This window comes from Melopsittacus undulatus, chromosome 11, assembly GCF_012275295.1.
Source record: "Melopsittacus undulatus isolate bMelUnd1 chromosome 11, bMelUnd1.mat.Z, whole genome shotgun sequence".
Lineage (NCBI taxonomy): Eukaryota > Metazoa > Chordata > Aves > Psittaciformes > Psittaculidae > Melopsittacus > Melopsittacus undulatus.
In genome coordinates, this window is record NC_047537.1 from 2,270,274 (window position 1) to 2,290,443 (window position 20,170).

Below are 20,170 nucleotides of genomic sequence, written 5' to 3' on the forward strand. Positions count from 1 at the left end.
CATCTAATTTGTCCTCATGGATTCCTCACACCCTCTCCCTCTGCAGGGATATAATCTTTCTGTCATCTTTGTCAGCACAAACAAAACTGGAAATAATCATTTAATCAGTCATGCTGAGAAAAAGGCATGGAAAAAAAAGCAGACTGTACTCACACTAATATTCCTGCGTGTAGTGTAGTATATAGAAACCTTATTAAGCCTGAAAACAATTTGTTAAAGAGTGTGCCTGGATTCAGTGTTGAAGTCATTCAAATCCATCTTAATCAACATTATTTCCCCAGATTTTAGTTAGCTGTCCTGGTGAATTCCTTTCCTCTCCTTTTGCTCAGTACTTTGATATTGATTGATCATTGTAATAATGTACACCAGAGGTATTCTTTAATGACTGGTTTGCTAACTAGGAAATTATATCCATTTACTACGAACGTTTGTTGAACTCTCCTGAAGCCAGAGTTTAACAAAATAATAAAAGAGGAAAACTGGGTGGGTTGCTGCTTGATTAGTAAGCCAGAAAGTATTTAAAAATAAAATAAAATGGAATTACATCATTTTCTGGATGTAAGTGCCAGCACTTCTACTTGCATTAACTTTATTTATTACACAAATAAGACATTTACAAAGCACAACATTAAAAGTATGTAACAAAACAGACATTGGTTTTACAAAAAAGTGCTTACAATTTAGTTTTACTTCTTTTAAAATAAATATTAGTCTTGACTGTCCACTCATTCAGAGAAATTTCTGTTTAACCATTGTAGCCAAGACATGCAGAATTGCAACATGCTACAACAAAATGATTGGCAGATGAGATAAAACTGACGTGTCTATAGTTGGCGTCCTACAGATATATCACCGATAGTAGTGCAGGATTGGTTCCCACTCCCCCATCCCAACTAAGAAGTTGTGTAAGCACCTTTAGCTCGGGTATTGGGGTTAACCAGCATGAGCCAAAACCAAAAAGAACTGGTAATAAAACTGTAAACCATTCCACTTTCAGACCCTCGCCTTATTTAGTTACCTTATTAAACTCGAGTGAAAAGCCTTCCCTGGCTATCTTCATTGGATTTGTTTCTGCAAAAGGTTTTGAAATAGCAACTGGAAAAGTTTAGTCCGTGGAGTCTGCGTCGCTGCACCAGAACCCATTTGGCAATTACTGAATAAACTAAGAAAATGAGAATGATTTTCATTTTATTGGTGTTTTTGTTGTTTCTTTTTTAATCTACAGACAGGAGATGAATGCAAATGACCTGAGATAAGGTTTGGTTCAGTGGCAACAGTCAGTGTGAAATATGTTGTGAAACAATGTATTGAATAAATTAGAGGATTTCTTACATTCTTGGTACAGTTGAGTATTTTCCATACACATAATTAGCTCTAAAACTGCACAAGCTGAATTGCTTCCAGTTTTTGCAAACAATTTGGGCTTAATATAAACAGAGCCTGATTTTTGAATTAGCAAAGCTGCTCCTGGCTACTTATGGGGGGAAGTGCCCCAGAGCACAATCTGTGCGGGGCAGTTCACCCCTTGGGCTGTGGTGAGTCCACTTCCACTGGAGAGAAGCACCTATGCTCCCTTTGCTTTGCACTCCGGTCCTGTCAGTGGTATCAGTTACACACACTTTGCTATACAGTACATTTCACAAGTGGAGTTCTTTTTGATCAGGAAGTTGATATTGAGCAGATACATATTTAATAGTTTCCCTTTCATTGCACCGCCGAGACAGAAGAGAAATGCATCAGAAAAACATTTTCTCCCTCAACAAAACAGTTGTAGAAATCTCAAGTACTGTGGTCAGGTCAAGTTACAGCCTGGAGTCTTTCCTTCAGTCTTAAATCAAACAAATACCCCTTCATTTATGGCACTAATTCCACAACAAAACACTCCTTAGGATGTGCGAGCACAAATGGAGAAGTGACCCTGCCAACCACGACCAGCATCTTAAAGCTGTTTCATGCAGACCCAGCAATCCACACCAGCCTTGCAATAACAAACATCACCAACAGCCAAAGGGACACCCATCCTTCCCTCAGCGCTACAGAAAGGACAACGACTGCAATGGGTACAACTGGTGACTGTTCCCTCCTCAAGGGGACACCTCTGCAGCGGTGGTTCCAGTCAGGTCAGGCATAAGGGACTGCTTTGTCACTGGCTACACACTGGAAATAGTTATTCACACGTCAGGAGGTGACAATAATACTTTGTGGACTTAATTTCCTCTCTCTTTTCAAATGTTATTTTAAACTGGGGTAGAGCTGCTAGCTGCAGATAGAATACTGGCCTTATTGTCCAAGGTATTACCATCATGCTCTGTCTCTCTGTATTTATATATATATATATATATATACATACACACAAACCCCTGCATGTGCATATATACACACACACATATATATACACACACACATATATGTAATATATATATATATATTTGCTCCAACAAATACCAATGCACGCTTATATTCAGTTACTCCTCAAAGACCTCTTGGTGGCCACCTCATCAGACACCCACATCTCCTGACTCTGTTCCCCATGTGGTCAGAGCAGCGAGCACACCTTGTGATTACAGCTGGAGCCATATGTCTGGCCACGGGTGTCACACACAGCTCACGGGCACAGCCTTGCCACGTGTGCAATAGGGGCTGGCCAGGCCTTTGGGATGGCTGCCTACCCGATGGAGATTGATCCACGGAGGAAAACACACGTATCTAGAGTTCAAACTACAAACAAGTTATGCAACGGATGGATTCCTGTCTCCTGGTCCTCAGGCACAGTTCAGTCACATTACACACTAACTGTGGCTCATAGTAGGCTTTCACATTCTTGGAAACGCAGCCTCACAGACACTTAGCAGCAAGACAGACCCGTGTGCTTGCGTGGAGAGAGGTTTTGTTACAGACCTGCTCTTGGCCTGGTGCAAACTGAGAAGGGCTGGCAAAGGTTACGTGTTTACTTTTTGTTATTGCCATCAATGAAGGATCGTTTCGGAGCTTTTTTCCTGATTTAGGGCCAGATTGCTGAGCACTTCCTTTGCTGTTGCGACAAGCCCTGCGGTGCCTGCCCCGCCAGCAGCAGCCCTCCTGGGCTGCGCCTTCCTCCAAGGACTTGGCAGCAGCAACAGCCATATTCCAGCAATGGGGAATAACAGGAGGGCAGAGGGAATCGGAACAATGCTGCCAGATAAAGGAATATGCCATCACCTTGCTGTCCACTCAGCTAGGGCTGCTCCTGCTGGCTTTGCCGAGGGCTTCACCTTTTAACCAATCTCCCATTTCTAACCCACTGTTCCCACTAACTAAACTTGGGTCCGCACCAGGGCAGAACGTTTCTATGCCTTGACAACCAGCTTCCATTGAGGATTTCCCACTCCCAGCATATGGAGTGTCTGAGAGTTTTGTGTAGGTACATTCTGCAATCACCCATTTGTGATCCAATGACTTCAAGGAATTAAAGTAGCTTGTTAATAAAGAACAAGAGTAAAAAACAAGGTTTGGCGGATGGCTCGGAGGGGAGAAGGAGAGAGATACTCAGTGTTCTAAGAACAAGTCAGCAATCAGAAACTTCAGGGTGTTAAACCTGGCTCTGCCACCAACCCCCACGGTTCTCCTCAGGTTAGGACATCTTGGTTTCCCCTCCTATAAAACGGGGGGGAAAAAACCCACTAAGATTTACTTACCTTAGAGTGATCAAAGGACAAGTGATTCTAAAGCACTTTGAGGAGGAAGAAAAACTGCCTATTTCCAGCTGGCATCATGTTTTCCACTTAGTGGAGTCTCAGCTACCTGCGAGTTTGGCTCAGGAAGATCTGTGTATGTATCACGTTGCTGAACCAAAGCAGCTCATTTCAGATTTCACACGTGCAAGTGGAAATCGGGAGGGATGTCCAGAACCAACAGTGCTTCACTGGTGCAAAACGAGAATCAGGCCAAACCACGGAAACTCCTCCTTGCTTTATGTTCAGAGGTGATCATTGACCCCCCTGAGACTCAGCATGTTCATATTCCCATGCGTCTGGGAGCAAGAGTTGCAAGCACAGTAGCGTCACTAATTCTGACTGTGTCTGGCATTGCCTTGGAGAGACTCACGGTCATTCTACACGTCCACAAGAAACAAGTGAAAAATGTAACTCTGCACTCAACACACACATACACAGAGTGGCGCTGGAGAAATGATAGTGGATGTTAGGTGCTGGTCAATGGAAAGAACTGAGAATGCTGGATCTGAGTTTCTCCTGCATGACTGATAACAGTTGCCTTGGGCTGGATGCTGTTTCAGCGGCTGAGGGGCAGTGGTGCTGGTAGCGCCATGGGCAGATGAGGAAGAGTTCGCGCAGTCAGTACTGAAAGAGGATGACCTAGTGGGAGAAACGTGAACCGAGTGTTAGCTGCTTTCAGACAGACACACAGCCCTCGCCATGGAAATGTGCTCTCAGCCACCAACGGGACAGACGAGCTCCACTGCGGCAGCCGCTTCCTCATGGAAAAACCCTGTCTGGAACCACTGTCTGCCCAGGATCCGCCAGCCCTGCCCATGGAATGGGGCTGGCTGGGGAAGGCAGGCACAGCATCCAAGGAGCTCAGGCGGGAGGAACGGGACTATGGCAGCACAAACCCTAAGAGAACAGTGTGCCTGGGGCACAGCTGTAGCTGTGAAACCATCTCAGCCTGGGCAACACACTGTGAACTGTATCTGATGTGTTTGTTCTGTGATACAGCAGCTACCAAGGAAGGTGAAGGCAACTACAACAGTCCTTGCTCTATCCAGCTCCCTTGATCAACACAAGCTTCCCTCAAACCACTACACCTCACTGCTCTGCACATACAGTGTCTGTCCTCACCATCAGTCAGGGGAAGAGCTGATCACTACTTAGTTCTCCCATAGCCACTGCACTGGGTACCGGGAGGAGACGAGGAGGGAGATGCCCCATGTGCAAGGGGAAACAGTCTTTGCATTTACATGTGTTTCCCAGGATCTCAGCTATCACTGCTTTTAAAAACCACTGGATGTGGAAAAAAGCTGCTTCAGGTTTCAGGAATTCAACATGCAAGTGATTGTTTGGAAAAGGAGCTGGTTGGGGGCAGCTCCGTGTCCTGAGAACCCAGTTTTGCAACAGTTGTCAGCAAGTGATTGCATTTAAATCACAGGAGCTCCTTGCTGCAGTAAGTTCCTCTGAATGACAGGACTGTGTAATGGTTTTCCTGCAAACCCTCCAGCTGGCTGTGCAGGTATCATGACTAAATGGTAGCATTTAGACTGGAAAAGTAAGTTTGCTGTGCCCCTGCTTGTGCTTATCAACACGGAGATCAAAACCCCATTGCTGCACTGAAGAGAGGTTTGAAAACAGAGATGCTGCGAACTTCAAACAGTAAAGACAAAAGCTAAAACCAATAAGAGTTGCCAAAGGTTTAGTGTTTGCTCAAAATGAAGTCACTTAAACTAGAATCACAAATCGAGTCTTAGGAGCCTGAAGCATGTTTCAGAAGTCTTGCCCCCAAATAAGCTGCATTAGACCAGGCAGATGCTGGAAGTGCTGAACAGAACATATCAACATGCAATATATGAGTCTGTGATTCTATGAATATTGTTTCCTGGCCAGACACTGTGAAATAACATTCCTACTTCAGATACTGTAACAGCCAGATGTTCTTTTTTTAAGCAATACTGGAATCCCCAAGAAATGAACCTTTCCCATTAATTCATGGAAAACAAGAGAGAAAGGAGTTTAGGTAGGAAGATGCCAAAGCCTTCCGTGAATGCAGGCACAGAATCCAGCACATCACAACAACGAGGGGTATTCAGTGAAGGACAAAGGGATGCTGTTTGGACCGACAGTTGGTACATCAATCTAGGGCCACCAAAATTAAGGAAAGACACATGAGTGGGCAGCAGCTGCCAGAGATCATGGAGAAGCAGTGATGCTGACAAGAGACAGCAGTGGCAATGATGGTACACAAAAATCTTTGCTACAGTGGAGGTTTGGCCCCAAAGCCTGAAACAGGGACTACAATTACCTTCTCACCCCTATTAGATAGTGGTCCTTCCATGTCTGCTTTGAGGTGCACTGGTGGAGCAGTGTAGGGAAGTCTACAGTGCACTTGTCCACACTGTACCTGACCTGTGGATGAGAAGAGGCTTCAGCCTCTGTTACTACAAACAACACACACCCTGCAACCGGCACGGTCAGGCTTCCACATGGGAAGCAGCTTGGGACACGCATGGAAGGAGAGGTGCTCAGTGGATCAGGCAGAGGGGCAGCAGGAGCCACGTTTTACTACAGCCCACATGGGCAAGGGAGGGGAGAAGCCTCACGGAGCCAAAAGCTCCATCCAGGCATGACCAAAGCTGCCCACCACTCACAAATGATGCACTGGCACTTAGCAACTGTTAGAGAAAGCAACTCTGATCTTGTGAGCAGGAAGGAGACCACTTGACCACCAAGCTCAACAGGGCATGTTCACATCTCTTCTCCATGACAAAGAAAACACAAGGAGGGACGAGGACCAGGCAGGTAAAACCCAGGCAGTGACTTTGCTGGGATGAGGTATGGAAGGGAAGAGGCTGCAGCAGCTCCTCTCTCCTCCTCCTCTCATTGGGGCTTCCTGGTTAACAGCCCTTCGGAACCCCCAAAGACACAGACCACGGAGCACGAGGAGCAGCAGCTCATGCACCAGCTGTGTACCCACAGCACACGGGTGGGTTTGACAGCACTCTATGCTACGGTGCCATCCCACTGCATTGCCACCCCCCCAAGCACCCACTGCCACTGCTGCACTTACTTTCTATGTATCCGTGCAGGGTCACCATGCGGGCCCGCTCCGGGCTGCTGAAGGGTGAGTAGTGAATGTCATCAGAGAGCGAGGAAGGGATGCGGGACGGGGGGGCTCCCGAGGGCGGCACCGTGTGCTGCGGGGTGTGTTTTTTATGGCGGGCTCGGCAGTTTTGAAACCAAACCTGGAACAAGAAGCAGCACAGGATGTGTCAGTGGAGAGGGAACTGGGATGAAATGTGTTGGCCCTTCACCAAAGCCCTGTGACCGTGTGTCTTCCATGTGGTTAAAGAAAGAAGGATTCGAAGCTAGGTGTCTGCACACTGAAACACCTCACCGGTGCTCCACCAGCTTCCATAGCTTTCTTTTACACTCATTAGAGCAAGAGGTTTGTCTCACGACAGTACAAACATTAGGATGCCTGAAGTAGCATCTCTACTATTGATTTGTCTCGGTCAAAACCAACACTGTTCTTTATTAGGGTAAGTAAAACTTTCAGGCTTGTCACTGAGTGAAACACCCTGACCAGGTGATGCAGAAACTCACATTCACGGTCACACTGTTCCCTTCCTTGAGCTGAAAGGGATGTGAAAGCCCTTGGTAACAGCACCCTGCACACGCAAAGCTTCATCTGCAAATGATGGGGCAGCCTTTCAAAGTCCTACTTAGATTTTAACCTTCATCCCCAGCCTGGCCTAAAAGCAGGGCTGAGATTATCTGGGAGATGTCTGAGCATGAGCAAGGACAGGGGAGACAAAACTGAATAGGAGAACCTGTGGCTTTAGGGATGATGAAAACAATATTGCTTTAATCCCTTGTGCTTTCTTGTATTCAAAAGCTACATCAGCAGAACATTAACGCTGAGAAAGGAGGGTACTGTGGTGGGATACAGCCCTAGGCCATATGAGCAGCAGGTATGAGCCCTCTGACCATATCTCACTGCTTTTAATTAAAGGAATATTTAGGGGATTACATCCTAAGTTAAAACACGCATGGAAGGGGTGGGTTTTCCACTACTAAGGCAGTGATTTCGTCCTTATGCTTGACTTTCTTGAAGCTAGGTGAAGTAAAAGCCTTCCCCGCGGCTGAGCAGAGATCAGCCCTCCGAGGCCGAGCACACCGGACCATAGAGGAGGAAACAGGCGTAAGCGTTTGACAAATTGTTTCCTGTTGAAAGTGCCTGTAGAAAATACCCCCACCAAAAGCAGCCCAGTGTGCAGGCGGCTTCCTCTGCAGCCTGACCCAGAGCCTCGAGCACTGAGCCCCCAGCCAGCTTCTCACCCATGAAACGTGCCAAACGCTGGCAAAACAATCCTGGACCAAAGCTCCAGGTTTACTTCAGTCACTTGTGTTTTATTGTATGCAGAAAGCGTTAAAGTGAAGAGTATGAGTGCCACCAAGGAGCAAAGAGGGGCTGCATACGGAGGCAGGGAGAGGGGAGCTGCAGAGGGGGAATTCTCTCAGTCCCTGTGGCACAGCTTCCCCTCTGCCACCATGTCCCTTCTTTCCTTTAAGTAAATCCCAATGCTTCCCACAGTGAGCCAGCTTTGCCTGCTCACGTTGGGATGGCTGATGAGGATGGGGAAGCACCCACACTGCCAGGGCAGAGCACAGCTCCAGGACCATGTGCTCACAGCAGCTTTCCCACTAGGCACGTTTTTGGGACAGCTGGGGCTGTGTGGTTGGGTTTACCCATTGCATTGTAAGAGGGAAAACCAAATAGAAAACCCACAAGTGAGACGGGGGAAGGATGGTGCTGGTATTGCTATAGGAGACAGTGAAGCCGACACACCAGTGAAGCCTACACAGGGGTGAAGCAGCACAAAGCTGCTGGATGCTGCAAGTCCCATGGTTGATGTGCAGGAGTGAGGGGCTCCAGGGATATGAGTTCTGTCCATACCAGCCTTTGGTGCATCCCCTCTGCCCCTTCCCCTGCCCTGTTTGGGGCTGCTCAACCACTGGTGCCTGCCCTCACCTGAATGACTCTCCGACTGAGCCCCGTCATGTCCGCCAGCTTCTGCAGCGTCTGTGCATCGGGGTTGTTGTCCTGAGCAAACTGTGCCTGCATGACCTGTGGACGGGAGGGATAAGGGGGTCAGGATGAGGCCAGGGAGCCACAGCCCCTGCAGCCCCCCCCGGCCCAGCCCCACTACCTGCAGCTGCTCGGCGGTGAAGGAGGTGCGAGCCCTCTTGGCTGGCTTCGGTTGGCTGTCCTGCTCCGAGGGCACAGCCCCCTCCAGCGTGATCCCATTGCCTACGAGAGAGAAGCCCCCCGTGTGCTGCAGGTCAGGCACTGCCCCTGTGTGCAATGGCTGCTTGGCCAGGGGACAACATAGGGTATCCACAGCATCCCTTGCTGCAAGCAGGAGCACAGAGAGCAGAGCTGGAACCAGCGCTTGCTGAGCCCCTCCATGCACCAGGAAGGAGACACCAGGAGCCCTGGAGAGTTCACTATTGAACTAAGGAAACTGAAGCAGGAATGAGGGATGGGGAAACGGCAGCAGGGAGATGGGTGTCAAGGTGGTCTGTGATGGAAAGCACTGGTGTCCTGCTGGCCCTGAGCTGGCCACACCACTTGGTTTGGAATGGACCCTGCCCCTGTTGGGTTCACCGACATCCTTCATTCCTGCCCCACATTGCTCCCTATGACCCTATCTTCCCCTGCATGCACTGCCCCCCATCAGTCATTTCATTTGCTCAGACAACTTCACTCCTTTCCCCAGCCCCAAATCCTCACAGCACCCTGACCTCCTCCTCCTCTTGGGTCCCAGAACAGGAGCAGCACCGTCCCCATGGCCTTGGGGTGCCCATGCTCTGAACAGCAACCACACCAACAGGGACCCACCAGGTAAACACTACCCATGCAGTTGCTAAACACGGCATTAGGATGAGCCCACCCATATCACAGAGCTATGGAGCCTGCAGGGATGCTCACTGGGGTCCCCGTGCAGCCCTGCCTGGCCATCGGCAGCACAGTGCAGCACCGATGAGGGGTGGATGCGGAGGATGCCTGAGCAGGGCTGGCGCTCACCCCGCTCCCAGGATGCGCCTGCACAACCCGATGCTTGCTCTGCAAGCTGGACCAGGCTGTGATTGTCTTGGCTGGAGTTGAAGGACTTTCTCATATAGTTTGACTTGTTCTTTTCAGATGATGAATGGGACTCTGACTTCAGCAACATCTGTTTATTTTTCTTGTATGTAAAACCTCATGTGCAGGAGAAATTGCTGGGTAATTACTAGAGGGGGGAGCATGGCCCTCCAACTCTGCAGCAACCACAGCTCTCCAAAGCAAGCCCATTCACTCCTCAAAACCAGGGGACACTTGGACACAGGACGCTCACCACATGCCCCAGCACTGTCTGACACCGCTGGGACCCAGCCCACACCAGCAGGTCCTTATGAGCAGCACCAAACTCAGCTCCTGGTTGGGTTAAGGGGCCTGCAGGACCCCCCAGTACCAGTCCCTGTGACCCTGCTCTAGCCTGCTCCTCCAGGCCATGCAGCCTCTCCCCCTCCATCCCTGCTCCCCATCGCCTCGCTCATGTCTCCACAGCAGCCGACCATATGGACCAACGCACTGTGAGCCCCATCCCAAGCCTGGACCCTCGCAGCCCAAGCGGGCACTCTGTTTTCATCCTCTTATTCAAACACTGTAAACAGAAACACATTATTTTCATGTCAGGTTGATTAATGGCTTCCACATGCTGCATGGGCCAGGACATAGTGTTTGCCTCCCCATGCCCACCAAGCACTAGCAAGGGGCACAGAGGGCTGGAGTCCTGCTCCTGACCAATGGTGATGCCCCAGGAGAGTCCTGGGCATAGGAGCCTGTAAGAAGGTGGTCTTGGGCACTTCCCTCATTGACTCTGAGGCTGCACAGCATCCTTGGTACCCTGCTCTCACCCAGTGCAGCACCCATGTGCAAACAGCCTCACATCCACAGCAGCCATAGCTCCCATAGGAGAGGTAAACCTGGCCTCAGCCCCAGCCTGACTCCCTCCTTCTCCAGCATGGCCAAGTTCCTACAGCATCCAGCTGCCCTGAGCTGCAGTCACTGCCACACCAACACTCAGGTGCTTTCAGTGCAGGACAGCCCCCAGCACTGCTCAGCCTCCCTGTGCACCACACTGAACCAACCCCACTGATCTGAGCATCCCCTGTGGCTGCTGCCATGCAGAGGATGGGGCTCAAGGGGACAGGAGCTTCAGCACTGCATGAGCTCGGTGCCATTGGCTGGATAGGGAAAGCAGAGGGTGGCAGCAGGGGCAGCAGCACACAGTGAGGTCCGGCTGGGAGCAGCACATCCCTGGGCGGGCAGGGCAGTGGAAAACGATGGGAAGGTCCTGTCCCATCGCCAGCTTTCCCACCTTCTACATTCATGACTCACAGCCTCCAAACCCCAGTGGCCTCCTCACGCACTGCACGCTGGGCTGCAGAGTTTGTCCCCAGCATTGCCTATGGCACACGAGTCTGCCACGAGCCACAGGGATTGAAACTAGACGATCTTAAAGTCCTTTCCAACCCTAACTGTTCTATGAGTGCTGCCAACACACTGCCTGCCTCCATGAGCGCCCTGCCAGCCCAGGGCCTCACTCAATCCCCCCATCACCCTGTTCTGGTGACACCAGGACCAACTTGGCACCCCGTGATGGGGATGAGCACAGGGTGAGGCCACAACCGCGGCGTCAGGGCTGCGTACCGTTCTCCGCCGCTCGCTTGAGGTTCTCGATCATGGTGTCGTAGTGGATCCGGCACAGAACCTTCTCCTCCACCAAACCGAACTCCTCTCCGGTGGAGAGCTGGCGCTTGCAGGAGAAGCAGGCGAAGCAGGCGAGGTGGTAGGCGTTGCCGCGCGCTCGCCGCACCCAGTCGCTGGCGTAGATCTGCCTGCCGCAGCGGGCGCACTTGGTACCAAACCGGCTGCGGAGGAGAAGAGGATGGGTGAGAGCAGGCAGAGGTGATGGCAGCGGAGGGCAAGGGCCCATTGCTCACCCCATTCAGCTCAGAACCACAACACCCATGCAGGGAAAGCGTTGAAGCCAAACCACCCCAGCAGTGCCACGGCCCTGCGGTACAGGCAGCGGTACAGGCAGCAGTACAGGCAGTGGTACATGACTCCCCGCAGCCTGAGGTGACGCACCAACTGCCATGAATCAGCTTCCAAACCCGTGGGCTTTTTATTTTGATAAGAGGCAGTGTGAGACTCGATGGAAACTGTGTCAGAGCCGGAGCTCTCCCAGTGCCATAAATCAAACCATGTGTGTGCTCCTCACACGTACGGGCCCAGGCATCTGCTCCTGCCTCCTACCCAGAGGTGTCCTCACGGCGAGAGGATGATGATTGCGCTTGAGTGACTTACAGTGGGAAGAGGCAGCAAGAGGCCAAGATCCCTGCACTGGGCATTCAAACCTATTTCTGCCAGGATAATTCATGGGGCCAACGGGCCCCCATGGCCCTGCACCCCAGCCCAGCCAGGATGTGCTGCCTGCGGCACAGGCAGGGTCAGGCACGGCTTTGGTTTGGCTTCTGCATTTCAGTGTTACCGCTGCTTAAAGAAATCCCTGTGATGAGCAGCAGCGAGAGCAGGGGGGAGAAGAGAGCATCTCCAACACCACAGAGCTCTGATACAGCCCCGATCACAGCCCTGATCACAGCCCCTGCCTCCCCTGCACACCTCCAGGGCCGCCACTGCTGCCACGGCTCATTGGGAGCTCTGCCCAAGCAGCTCCAGCATCCTCAGCACCGGCACAAAACACCAACACAAACGCACCAGGAGACCCCCACATGGCAAACCCTTCATTCCAATCACTGCAGATGGGTGATGGAGGGGCCCAGGTCAGCCTAGAACACGCTGCCCATGCCCGGCCCCACGCCGCAGAGCCGGGTTCAGTGAGATGCACTAAGTCCTGTGCTGGAATTAGTAATTGCAAAACTATTTGGGAGGAAAAGAAAGGTTTGAATGTCTCAGCCTGACCATAGCTGACCAGGGGGAAAACATGTTAACAAGGAAATAAAAGGGCTGCTTGAGAGAGGACATTTCTCGTGCTGAAATTATACAGAGACTTAGCTAACAGACTTCACTAATTCACTTCAGATGGGAAGGCTGCAAACTGACTTGGTGCCAGCTCGTTTATATAAACGCACAAACAAAAGAACTGTATTAATTTTTTATTTAGAAGTAAAGATCATTCCTGTAAATTGAATTACTTTGAACAATGTGCTATGTAAACAGCCGTACTCGCTGAACGGTATCAACCGTGGGGCAGGCTCACCCGGCTAATAGCACGTGGTAATTGCTGCTCCCCGCTCAGATCCCAGCCTGCTGCGGGGAGGGGGACACAGCGCAAGGATGGGCATATCCCAGCATCACTGGGGATGGGGGGAGACCGAGGCACAGGGCCCCATGCAGGGTAGGTCACCCATCCCCATCGCACACCGGCTGGGACAAGGGGAGACACCTGAGTGACCCCAGACCCATAGCACGGTGTCCTCCTGGGATCCCCAGGTTGGTGCTGGCTCCTGGGGCAGCAGCACAGCCTGGGGCTGACACCACCATCCCCAGCAGAGCCACGGCACCGGCAGCACCCGGTGGGAGGCTGAGGCTCCGCAGGCAGACACAGGCACCGGGGCTACACCGGCAACCACTGACACTGCACCAACATCTGCTCCAGCACCCACTGCAGGGACTGGGTTTGACAGCGACAAGGCTGAGCCGGGGCCGGCACAGGCACCTACTGTCACCCAACAGAGACCATCAGTGCAGGGACCAACGCTGCCAGCGGCACAGGGACGGGGAATGAGACGCCTGTGAGCTCAAAACAGCAGCATATAACAGCTCAAAGATAAAACAGACTTCAGTTCACTGAGCTCACAGGGCTGGGAAGCACCAGGGGCTCCGCATGGCTCCTGCCACCCTTCTGGCAGGGATGGGGATGGGGACAGAGCTATAGGAGATGCCGAGCCAGAGCCTTTCTCTGAGCCCAGCGCTGCAGCACAGGCCGGGGCATCCACAACCGCTGGAGCCATCGGTTCACACCCTGCATGCACAATCTGTGGTCGGTGAGTGGATGCTGCCAGCTCTCCATGACGGTCACCAGTGGGAGATGGAAACTGCCAACAGCACTACCAGGAAAGACTCATCCCAGAGACTCATCCTGCCTCCCCCAGGGTGGCTGCAACATCTGGGGCGTGAGAAGAGCAGAGGCAGAGGACACCCTGGTGTGCCCTGGCTCTCACACATCACTTGTATCCGTGTGCTGCAGCCCCGAGCCCTGCTGCCCGTCAGCGCCTGCAGGGACAGGGCAAAGGACACCCAGGGCCACCCACAGCACCGAGCATCCCTGTCCCCTCTTCGGCCCACCCTATACAAAGCCCCTAACACAGCCTGCATGGTCAAGCTGTGCCTTCCAGACATGACCCAAATCCACAGCAGCAGGACCCACAGTGATGCTCAAGCAGAACCAACCCAGCGGGACATGACAGCAAAGGGTGACGGAAGCCACCCGAGCCCACCCGCAGCACAGCTCCTTTGCTGCCCTGTCCCCCAAGGACACATTCCAGAGCCGGTGACTCCACACTCCCATGCCCAAGGGCTGCTGGTGGAGGCAGGAGCCACAGGAATCACAGCAGGGTGCTGCGGGAATCACACCGGGATCATCCCAGGCCTCCCTGCGAGCCGAGCCGTGGGAGCCTGGCTGTGAGCAACCCTCGCATTGCCTGGGAACGCAGTGTTCTGCTCAATGAGCTCCAGTTTTAATCTGGTTCTCCTCGAGCCCTGGATGCCAAATAGAATTATTTGACAAGACACAGGAAACAGCAGCATTTGCTTAAAACACACATGAGGCCGTGGAGCCGCGTCGGCACTTACACAGCTTCCAACATGAGCAGGGAAGGAAGGGTCACACAGACCAGGCCTAAACACGTTCACTGTCGGGCAGTGCCCATAGGCAGCCCCGCACCTGACAGACCCCCGGCCCCAAAATCTCGGGGGTTAGAGCTGGTGCAATAAAAGCCGCCGTGCGCTCGGTGCAGAGCGCATCCTGCAGCCCCTTCCCATCTGCCTTGGCTCCAGAGCCCCGCGCCTGTTACAATGGGTTTTCTGCCTTGCTTTATGACAGCTAAAGCAACAAACACGCGTTCATCACCAGCAGATAATAAACACGGGAAGAGCCAGCTCGAGAGTCAGGGTCCGGGTCCCCGCTGCGGGATCACCGAGCTGCGGGGCCGGGTGCCCATAGGAGCCGCACAGGCACAGGACGGGGCCGGGTGATGAACCTCCGAGCCCGGTTTGCCAAGGGGCAGCCGGGGGGTGCCTGCCCTGACCCACCCGGCTCCCGGTTCCGCACCGAGGCTGCCCTCGGGGGCAGCGGGAGCGACCACCGCATCGGGGCATCCCGAGCTCATCCGAGGGTCTCGGACCAGAGACTGGGATGGGACAGAACGGCCCCGAGCGCTGCCCTCGGTGCTCACCGAAAATAGATAATCCAGACCCCGAAATCCCCTCCTTTTTGTGCTAAAGGGGAGTGCGAGGCGCGGTCCGGGAGCCCCCACCCCCTGCCAAACAAGCCCCCCAGGAACAGGGGGGTCCTGCGGTATTTTCAGCGATTTTCGTTTTAGTTTTCGTTCGCATCCCCGCTCCCCGGAGGGCAGAGCCCGGAAGGGATGGAGAGGTCCGCTCGCTAAACGGGGTTGTATTTAATAGCTGTTGTTCGCTGTGTTTGCTCGAAGGTAATTTGTAAATCCAGCCGCTGCGTTTAAAAAAGGAAACAAACACAAAAAACCTTTGGGAAGATTCACTCTTAAAAAGTTAAAAATTAAAATATCATAAAAAACTCCAACGAATAAACCCAAACGAACCAAAATTAACGAGATCGGAACCGTTATTAATCAATGACAACGCTGAAAGTGCCCCGAAGCAGCACAACGGCACCGCCGACTTCCTTAAACCTCTCTGCTGAGCGTGAAGGAGATTTCGGTGAAATCGCCCTCGAATAGAAGCTTAAAAATACTGATGATAATATCAATAACACCACCAATAATACCAATAATACCAATATCACCACCAATGATACCAATAACACCAATGATACCAATAACACCAATAATACCAATAACACCTCCACGCATCCCCAGGACCGCTCGGCTCCCGGTAGCCCCGCACCCGGCTCCGGCAGCCCAGGGACCGCTCACCCCGCGGCGGCCCCGCTCGCGGCTGGGACCGGGGCTGAGCCGCCGGTAACCGGTACCCGGAGCCCGATGCAAACCACGGGCGAAACCTCGCAGGTATTTCCCTACCCGCAGCCCCGCTGTCCGCGGAGCCTGCCCCGACCCGCTCCGCCGCGGCCGGGGGATGCTGCGAGCCCCTCGCAGGGTCATTCTCGTTTCCTGCCGTGATTCCCCTTCCTCTCGGGGCAAACGGCATTCCCTCATCCTGGTGGGACGGGGAAAGCCTGAGCGGGGGCTCTGATGTTGAGTTAAACCCAAGTGAGGAGCTCGGGATCCTCCATCCCGTCGGGCCACTCTTTTTTGAGGGGAAATTCGTGGTTTTAGGTGTATAAGGAAGAGACGGTCGCAGCCAGAAACATCCCCCCGGCAGGACGCGCTCCCCGGGGGACGCGGGTCCGCACCAAACCCCACGGCAGCCGCCCGGTCTCGGGCATTCGTTTCGGTTCTTTAACGCCCTCCTGCCACGGACACCCCAGTATTTGCGATAACGCCGGGCAGACAGAGCTTCCCAAAAGCTGCTCAACACCACAGACCGATAGAAACACGTTCACCCTCCCGGCAGAAGCCGAGGCAATGCCGTTCAACCGGCCCTTCCCGGGGCAAGGGCACGGTCCCCGGGGCGGCCCGCACAGCCCAGGTGCGGGGCACGGCCCCGGCAGTGAACCGGGTCAGGACCCCCTCCTGGAAGGGCTGCAGTTGGACCCCGAACCCCGTTCCTCCCCGTGCCCCGAGGGGACTCCTCTCCACCGGGATGCTCCGGGGAGCCCGGCGGCTTCTCCGAGCCTTCTCCCTGCAATCCGGAGCCGGCGAGGACACGGAGCCCCCCCGGAGCGCGGAGCTGCCCCCACCCCCCAGCCCGTGAGCCCTACCTGAAGTAGTCCATCTTGCAGAAGATCTCCTTGTTCTTGATGTAGCAGCTGTGCTGCTGCCGCAGCGAGGTGCGGCACACGGAGCACTCCAGGCAGCGGACGTGCCAGATGAGGTTGTTCACCTGCGGCAGAGAAGGGGACTGAGACCCGGGGCCACCACCCGCTGACCCCAACCGTCACCCCCTCCACCGCTCACCTTGAGCAGGTACCGGTCGAGGATCTCCAGCCCGCAGCTAGAGCAGACGTTCTTGCCGGCCGACGGCGTGGAGGAGGAGGAGGACGGCGGGGAGCAGACGGACGGCGTGGAGGGGGTGCTGGGTGCGGAGCGGGCGTCCTCCTTCTCCAGGGCGCCGGGCAGCGGTTCCCCGTCGGGCTGCGACTGCGGCAAGAGCGGCGGTGAGGCCGTCAGACGGGACCTATAGTCCCCCGGAGCATCCCGCAGCCCGGGCCCGGTGGGTCCCCACCATCCCCCGTAACCCCCGGCGGGTCCCCGCAGCCCCCGGCCCCGCTTACCATGGCTCGGGCGTGCGGGTCGAGGCACCGGGAGCTCCCCTTGGGCAGCGGCTCCGGCGGCATCACCTTGCGGGAGAGAGCGGGAGAAGGAGGCTGCGGCTCCATGCGCCGGGCGAGCGCGGGGCACCCTATATAAACCGCCTCAAAACAATAAATAAGAACTTTCTAGTGGCCATTTAAATCCTTTGCAACAAAAGCTGCGTCTCTTTAATGAAGCAATTTGAATGTGGATTGAATTCTCCCCCTGCCTGCACTTAACCCGGGCCTCTTGAAGTAATCGCTCGGTTCCCATGCGAGCCAAAGCGCTGAAAAAACCCCACAAACTACCTGCAATTAGAAATTGCCGTAAATGCCCGAGATAAGAGGTACCCAGAGTGTCAATTCCGGCTGTCAATCAGGGAATCCATCAGGCCACCCAAAGAATTGCAAATTTGATTTTTTTAATGGTAGTAATTAAAAATCGAAATTCTTCCCCCTCTCCCTGCGCGGAGCACAAAACGCCCCAGAAAACGCCGGGATGGAAAACCCTTCCCTCGGGCTCTGGAGAGCAGCGCCCGGCCCCGGTTACCGGCCCCGGTTACCGGCCCCCCCCGGGGTGCCCTGCCCCGCTCCCGGCCCCGACGGCAGCACCGGCAGCGCTCACCTTGCCCACCTCGGCGCCGGCCGGGGCGCGGCGGCCCGGGCCCCGGGGCTGCCCGCCCTCATGGCTCCGGTGCATGGGGCGGGCGCGCCCCGCTCCGCCCGCCGCCGCCGCGCTCCGTGCCCGCGGGCGGCGCGTCCCGGGGCCGCGGCAGGAAGGGCGGGGAGCGGCGGCGGCCCCGCTCCCCCGCCGGGGGCAGCCGCGGGCCGGGCAGGAAGCGGCGCCCCCCCCCCCGCCGCGCCCCGGGGGCCGCCCGCCCCACCGGGCCCCGCTACCTGCGGCGGCGGCACCGGCACCGCCCGCGGAGGGAGGGTTGGGGGGGGGACACACGAGACCCGGCCCGGTCCTGCCCTCGCCGCACGGCACTGCCCGCCCCGACGGGGCGCCCGGGCCGGGCCGGCCCCGGGGCAGCGCCGCCCCACGCTGCCGGGAGCGGCCGCTGCCCCGGAGCCCCCCGCGGGGCGGGATCGGGTGCGGCAGCGCGGAGCGCACCCACCACCGCGGCGTCCGCCCGCCTCTGCCCCGGCTTCATTAGTAACCTGATAATTCCCCGGCAAAGCCCCGGCAGCGGTTCCACCACGGAGTAATTGCAGGACGGTAACGTGAGCTGATGGCGGCCGGGGATGGATCCTCGCCGTTATTGGCTTTGACAGCTAAATTGTTAACCGAGAGGGAAATCAGATGAAAGCCATTTTAGAATAAATACAAGACATTAAGGTTTAAACATCGAGGTTGCAAGAAAGGCCGAGAAACCCCCAGGAACCTCAGCCCCAGGCCTGCCCGCTCGTCCTCGGCTCTGCAGAGGGACACGGACAAGTGCAGGGAAGCAGGGCTGAGAAAGGACAATTCAAACCACTCGTCCACACTGGCAGGGTCCGGATCAGCTCCGGCTGCTCCAGCAGGAACACGCAGCAGTTCACAGGGACACAGCCATGAACGGTGCCTGCTCCTGTGCACAGCATGGGCAGAACAGGGCAATGTGGGGTTTGTTTGCATCGGAGAGCGATTCATGGCTGGAGCAGCCGTGGCACAGCGTGGTAATGGTGGTGGCTTTCTATGCTCTCACAGACCAGGCGCTCCAGGGCCTGCAAAGTCAGGGCAGGCTCAGGAGCAGAGTGACTTCAACACAGGCTCTGCCTTCATCCAGCCTAGGGATTAAGTCTTGGTCCTGTGGGCTCCAGTGTCCTGCCCTCGCTGCCTGCCAGAGCACATCCATCACCCACTCGAGCTACACGCTGCCTGCACCAGAACATGGCCTAGACAGAGCTTATGGAATGCACAGCAGTGGAAGCACTGGGTATCAGCACCAACTTCATCCCCTTTCTCACCCCCCCCCCCCCGTGCGCTCCCTTCACCAGTGCTGGAGCTTGTATGAGGCAGTGATAAGGAGGCTGCGTGTCAACCAGCACCTCAGCCCCAATCCCAAACCTGGGGCCTGGACACATTCCATGGTCCCATGGATGAAGGCATGGTTTCCATACCTGGCTCGAGTGAGGGAGTCTCACCATAGGCAGGAAGATTGTTGAAATACTGAGGAAAAACCCACACTGTGCACACAGTAATCATTGTCCTTGATACCCAAGGATACACTGAAAATACAGGGGAAGCAAAGAAACCCCTAAGAGGGCAGGACCATGTGCCAGAGGCCCAGAACAGTCCCATACTCCCCTTCCCATCACCAGCTTGGCAATCTCCATACTTACAGCTTCAGAGCTGGCTGCATCCTCTGCCAAAGCCATGCCATGTTTCCTGGTGCTTTTCCCACCTGTTCAATGATGGTTGATACGCAAAGCCCCAGAGCTGGCACTCATGAAAAGACCTTAGGGAGCATTTACCTCCTCCCCCAGGTCTGAGTCTGGCCGAAGCACAGACAAAGCACTTCTGTGAGTGACTGCGGTAGTGAACACAGAGTAAATAATGAGAGAAACAAAGACTGATGCTGTTGTCCCCAGATCCGTATCACTGGACCTCGGCAGATGCCAAGCATTTACCACCCTCACTTCCTGCTGCCACCCTCACTTTCCTGGAGGAAAACATGCATTTTGAAATGGTTATTTGGAGACAGAAGGATTTCAACAAATTGTATTTAATTACAAATAAATATCAAAGTACGTATCCGATGGGAACACCACCATATACCCGGCTGGAATCTAGGGTTG

The 20,170-nt window shown here is 54.4% G+C and overlaps 1 protein-coding gene across 4 annotated transcripts; it reads right to left on the bottom strand.

Moving 5' to 3' along the window:
• Positions 1-564: 564 nt before the first annotated feature.
• On the bottom strand, positions 565-18,089 carry LHX6 (LIM homeobox 6). Of its 4 annotated transcripts, XR_004550135.1 has the most exons (11): positions 18,015-18,031; positions 17,372-17,499; positions 17,055-17,237; positions 16,859-16,980; positions 11,464-11,684; positions 8,918-9,018; positions 8,740-8,835; positions 6,775-6,949; positions 6,010-6,113; positions 3,675-4,352; positions 565-1,162 (listed from the first exon to the last, which is right to left on the bottom strand). XR_004550135.1 is itself a non-coding variant. In XM_034067884.1 (10 exons), the coding sequence occupies exons 1-10, from the start codon at positions 18,087-18,089 to the stop codon at positions 4,332-4,334; spliced, it is 1,239 nt and encodes a 412-aa protein (XP_033923775.1). In that variant the 3' UTR covers positions 2,438-4,331. The 4 variants fall into 4 exon arrangements, 3 of the variants coding, with proteins under 3 accessions (XP_033923775.1, XP_033923771.1, XP_033923774.1); XM_034067884.1 differs by lacking the exon at positions 565-1,162 and having other exon boundaries at positions 2,438-4,352; positions 17,372-17,512; positions 18,015-18,089; XM_034067880.1 differs by lacking the exon at positions 565-1,162 and having other exon boundaries at positions 2,438-4,352.
• Positions 18,090-20,170: the final 2,081 nt, after the last annotated feature.

Bases quoted from the DNA above. Each gene is read 5' to 3' on its own strand.
- LHX6 (XM_034067884.1), bottom strand. From the start codon at position 18,089: ATGCACCGGAGCCATGAGGGCGGGCAGCCCCGGGGCCCGGGCCGCCGC. The intron at 8,836-8,917 runs GTAGTGGGGCTG...TCCCGTCCACAG, and splicing joins TCACCGCCGAGCAGCTGCAG to GTCATGCAGGCACAGTTTGC. The intron at 6,950-8,739 runs GTGAGGGCAGGC...TTCTTGTTCCAG, and splicing joins TCAGTCGGAGAGTCATTCAG to GTTTGGTTTCAAAACTGCCG.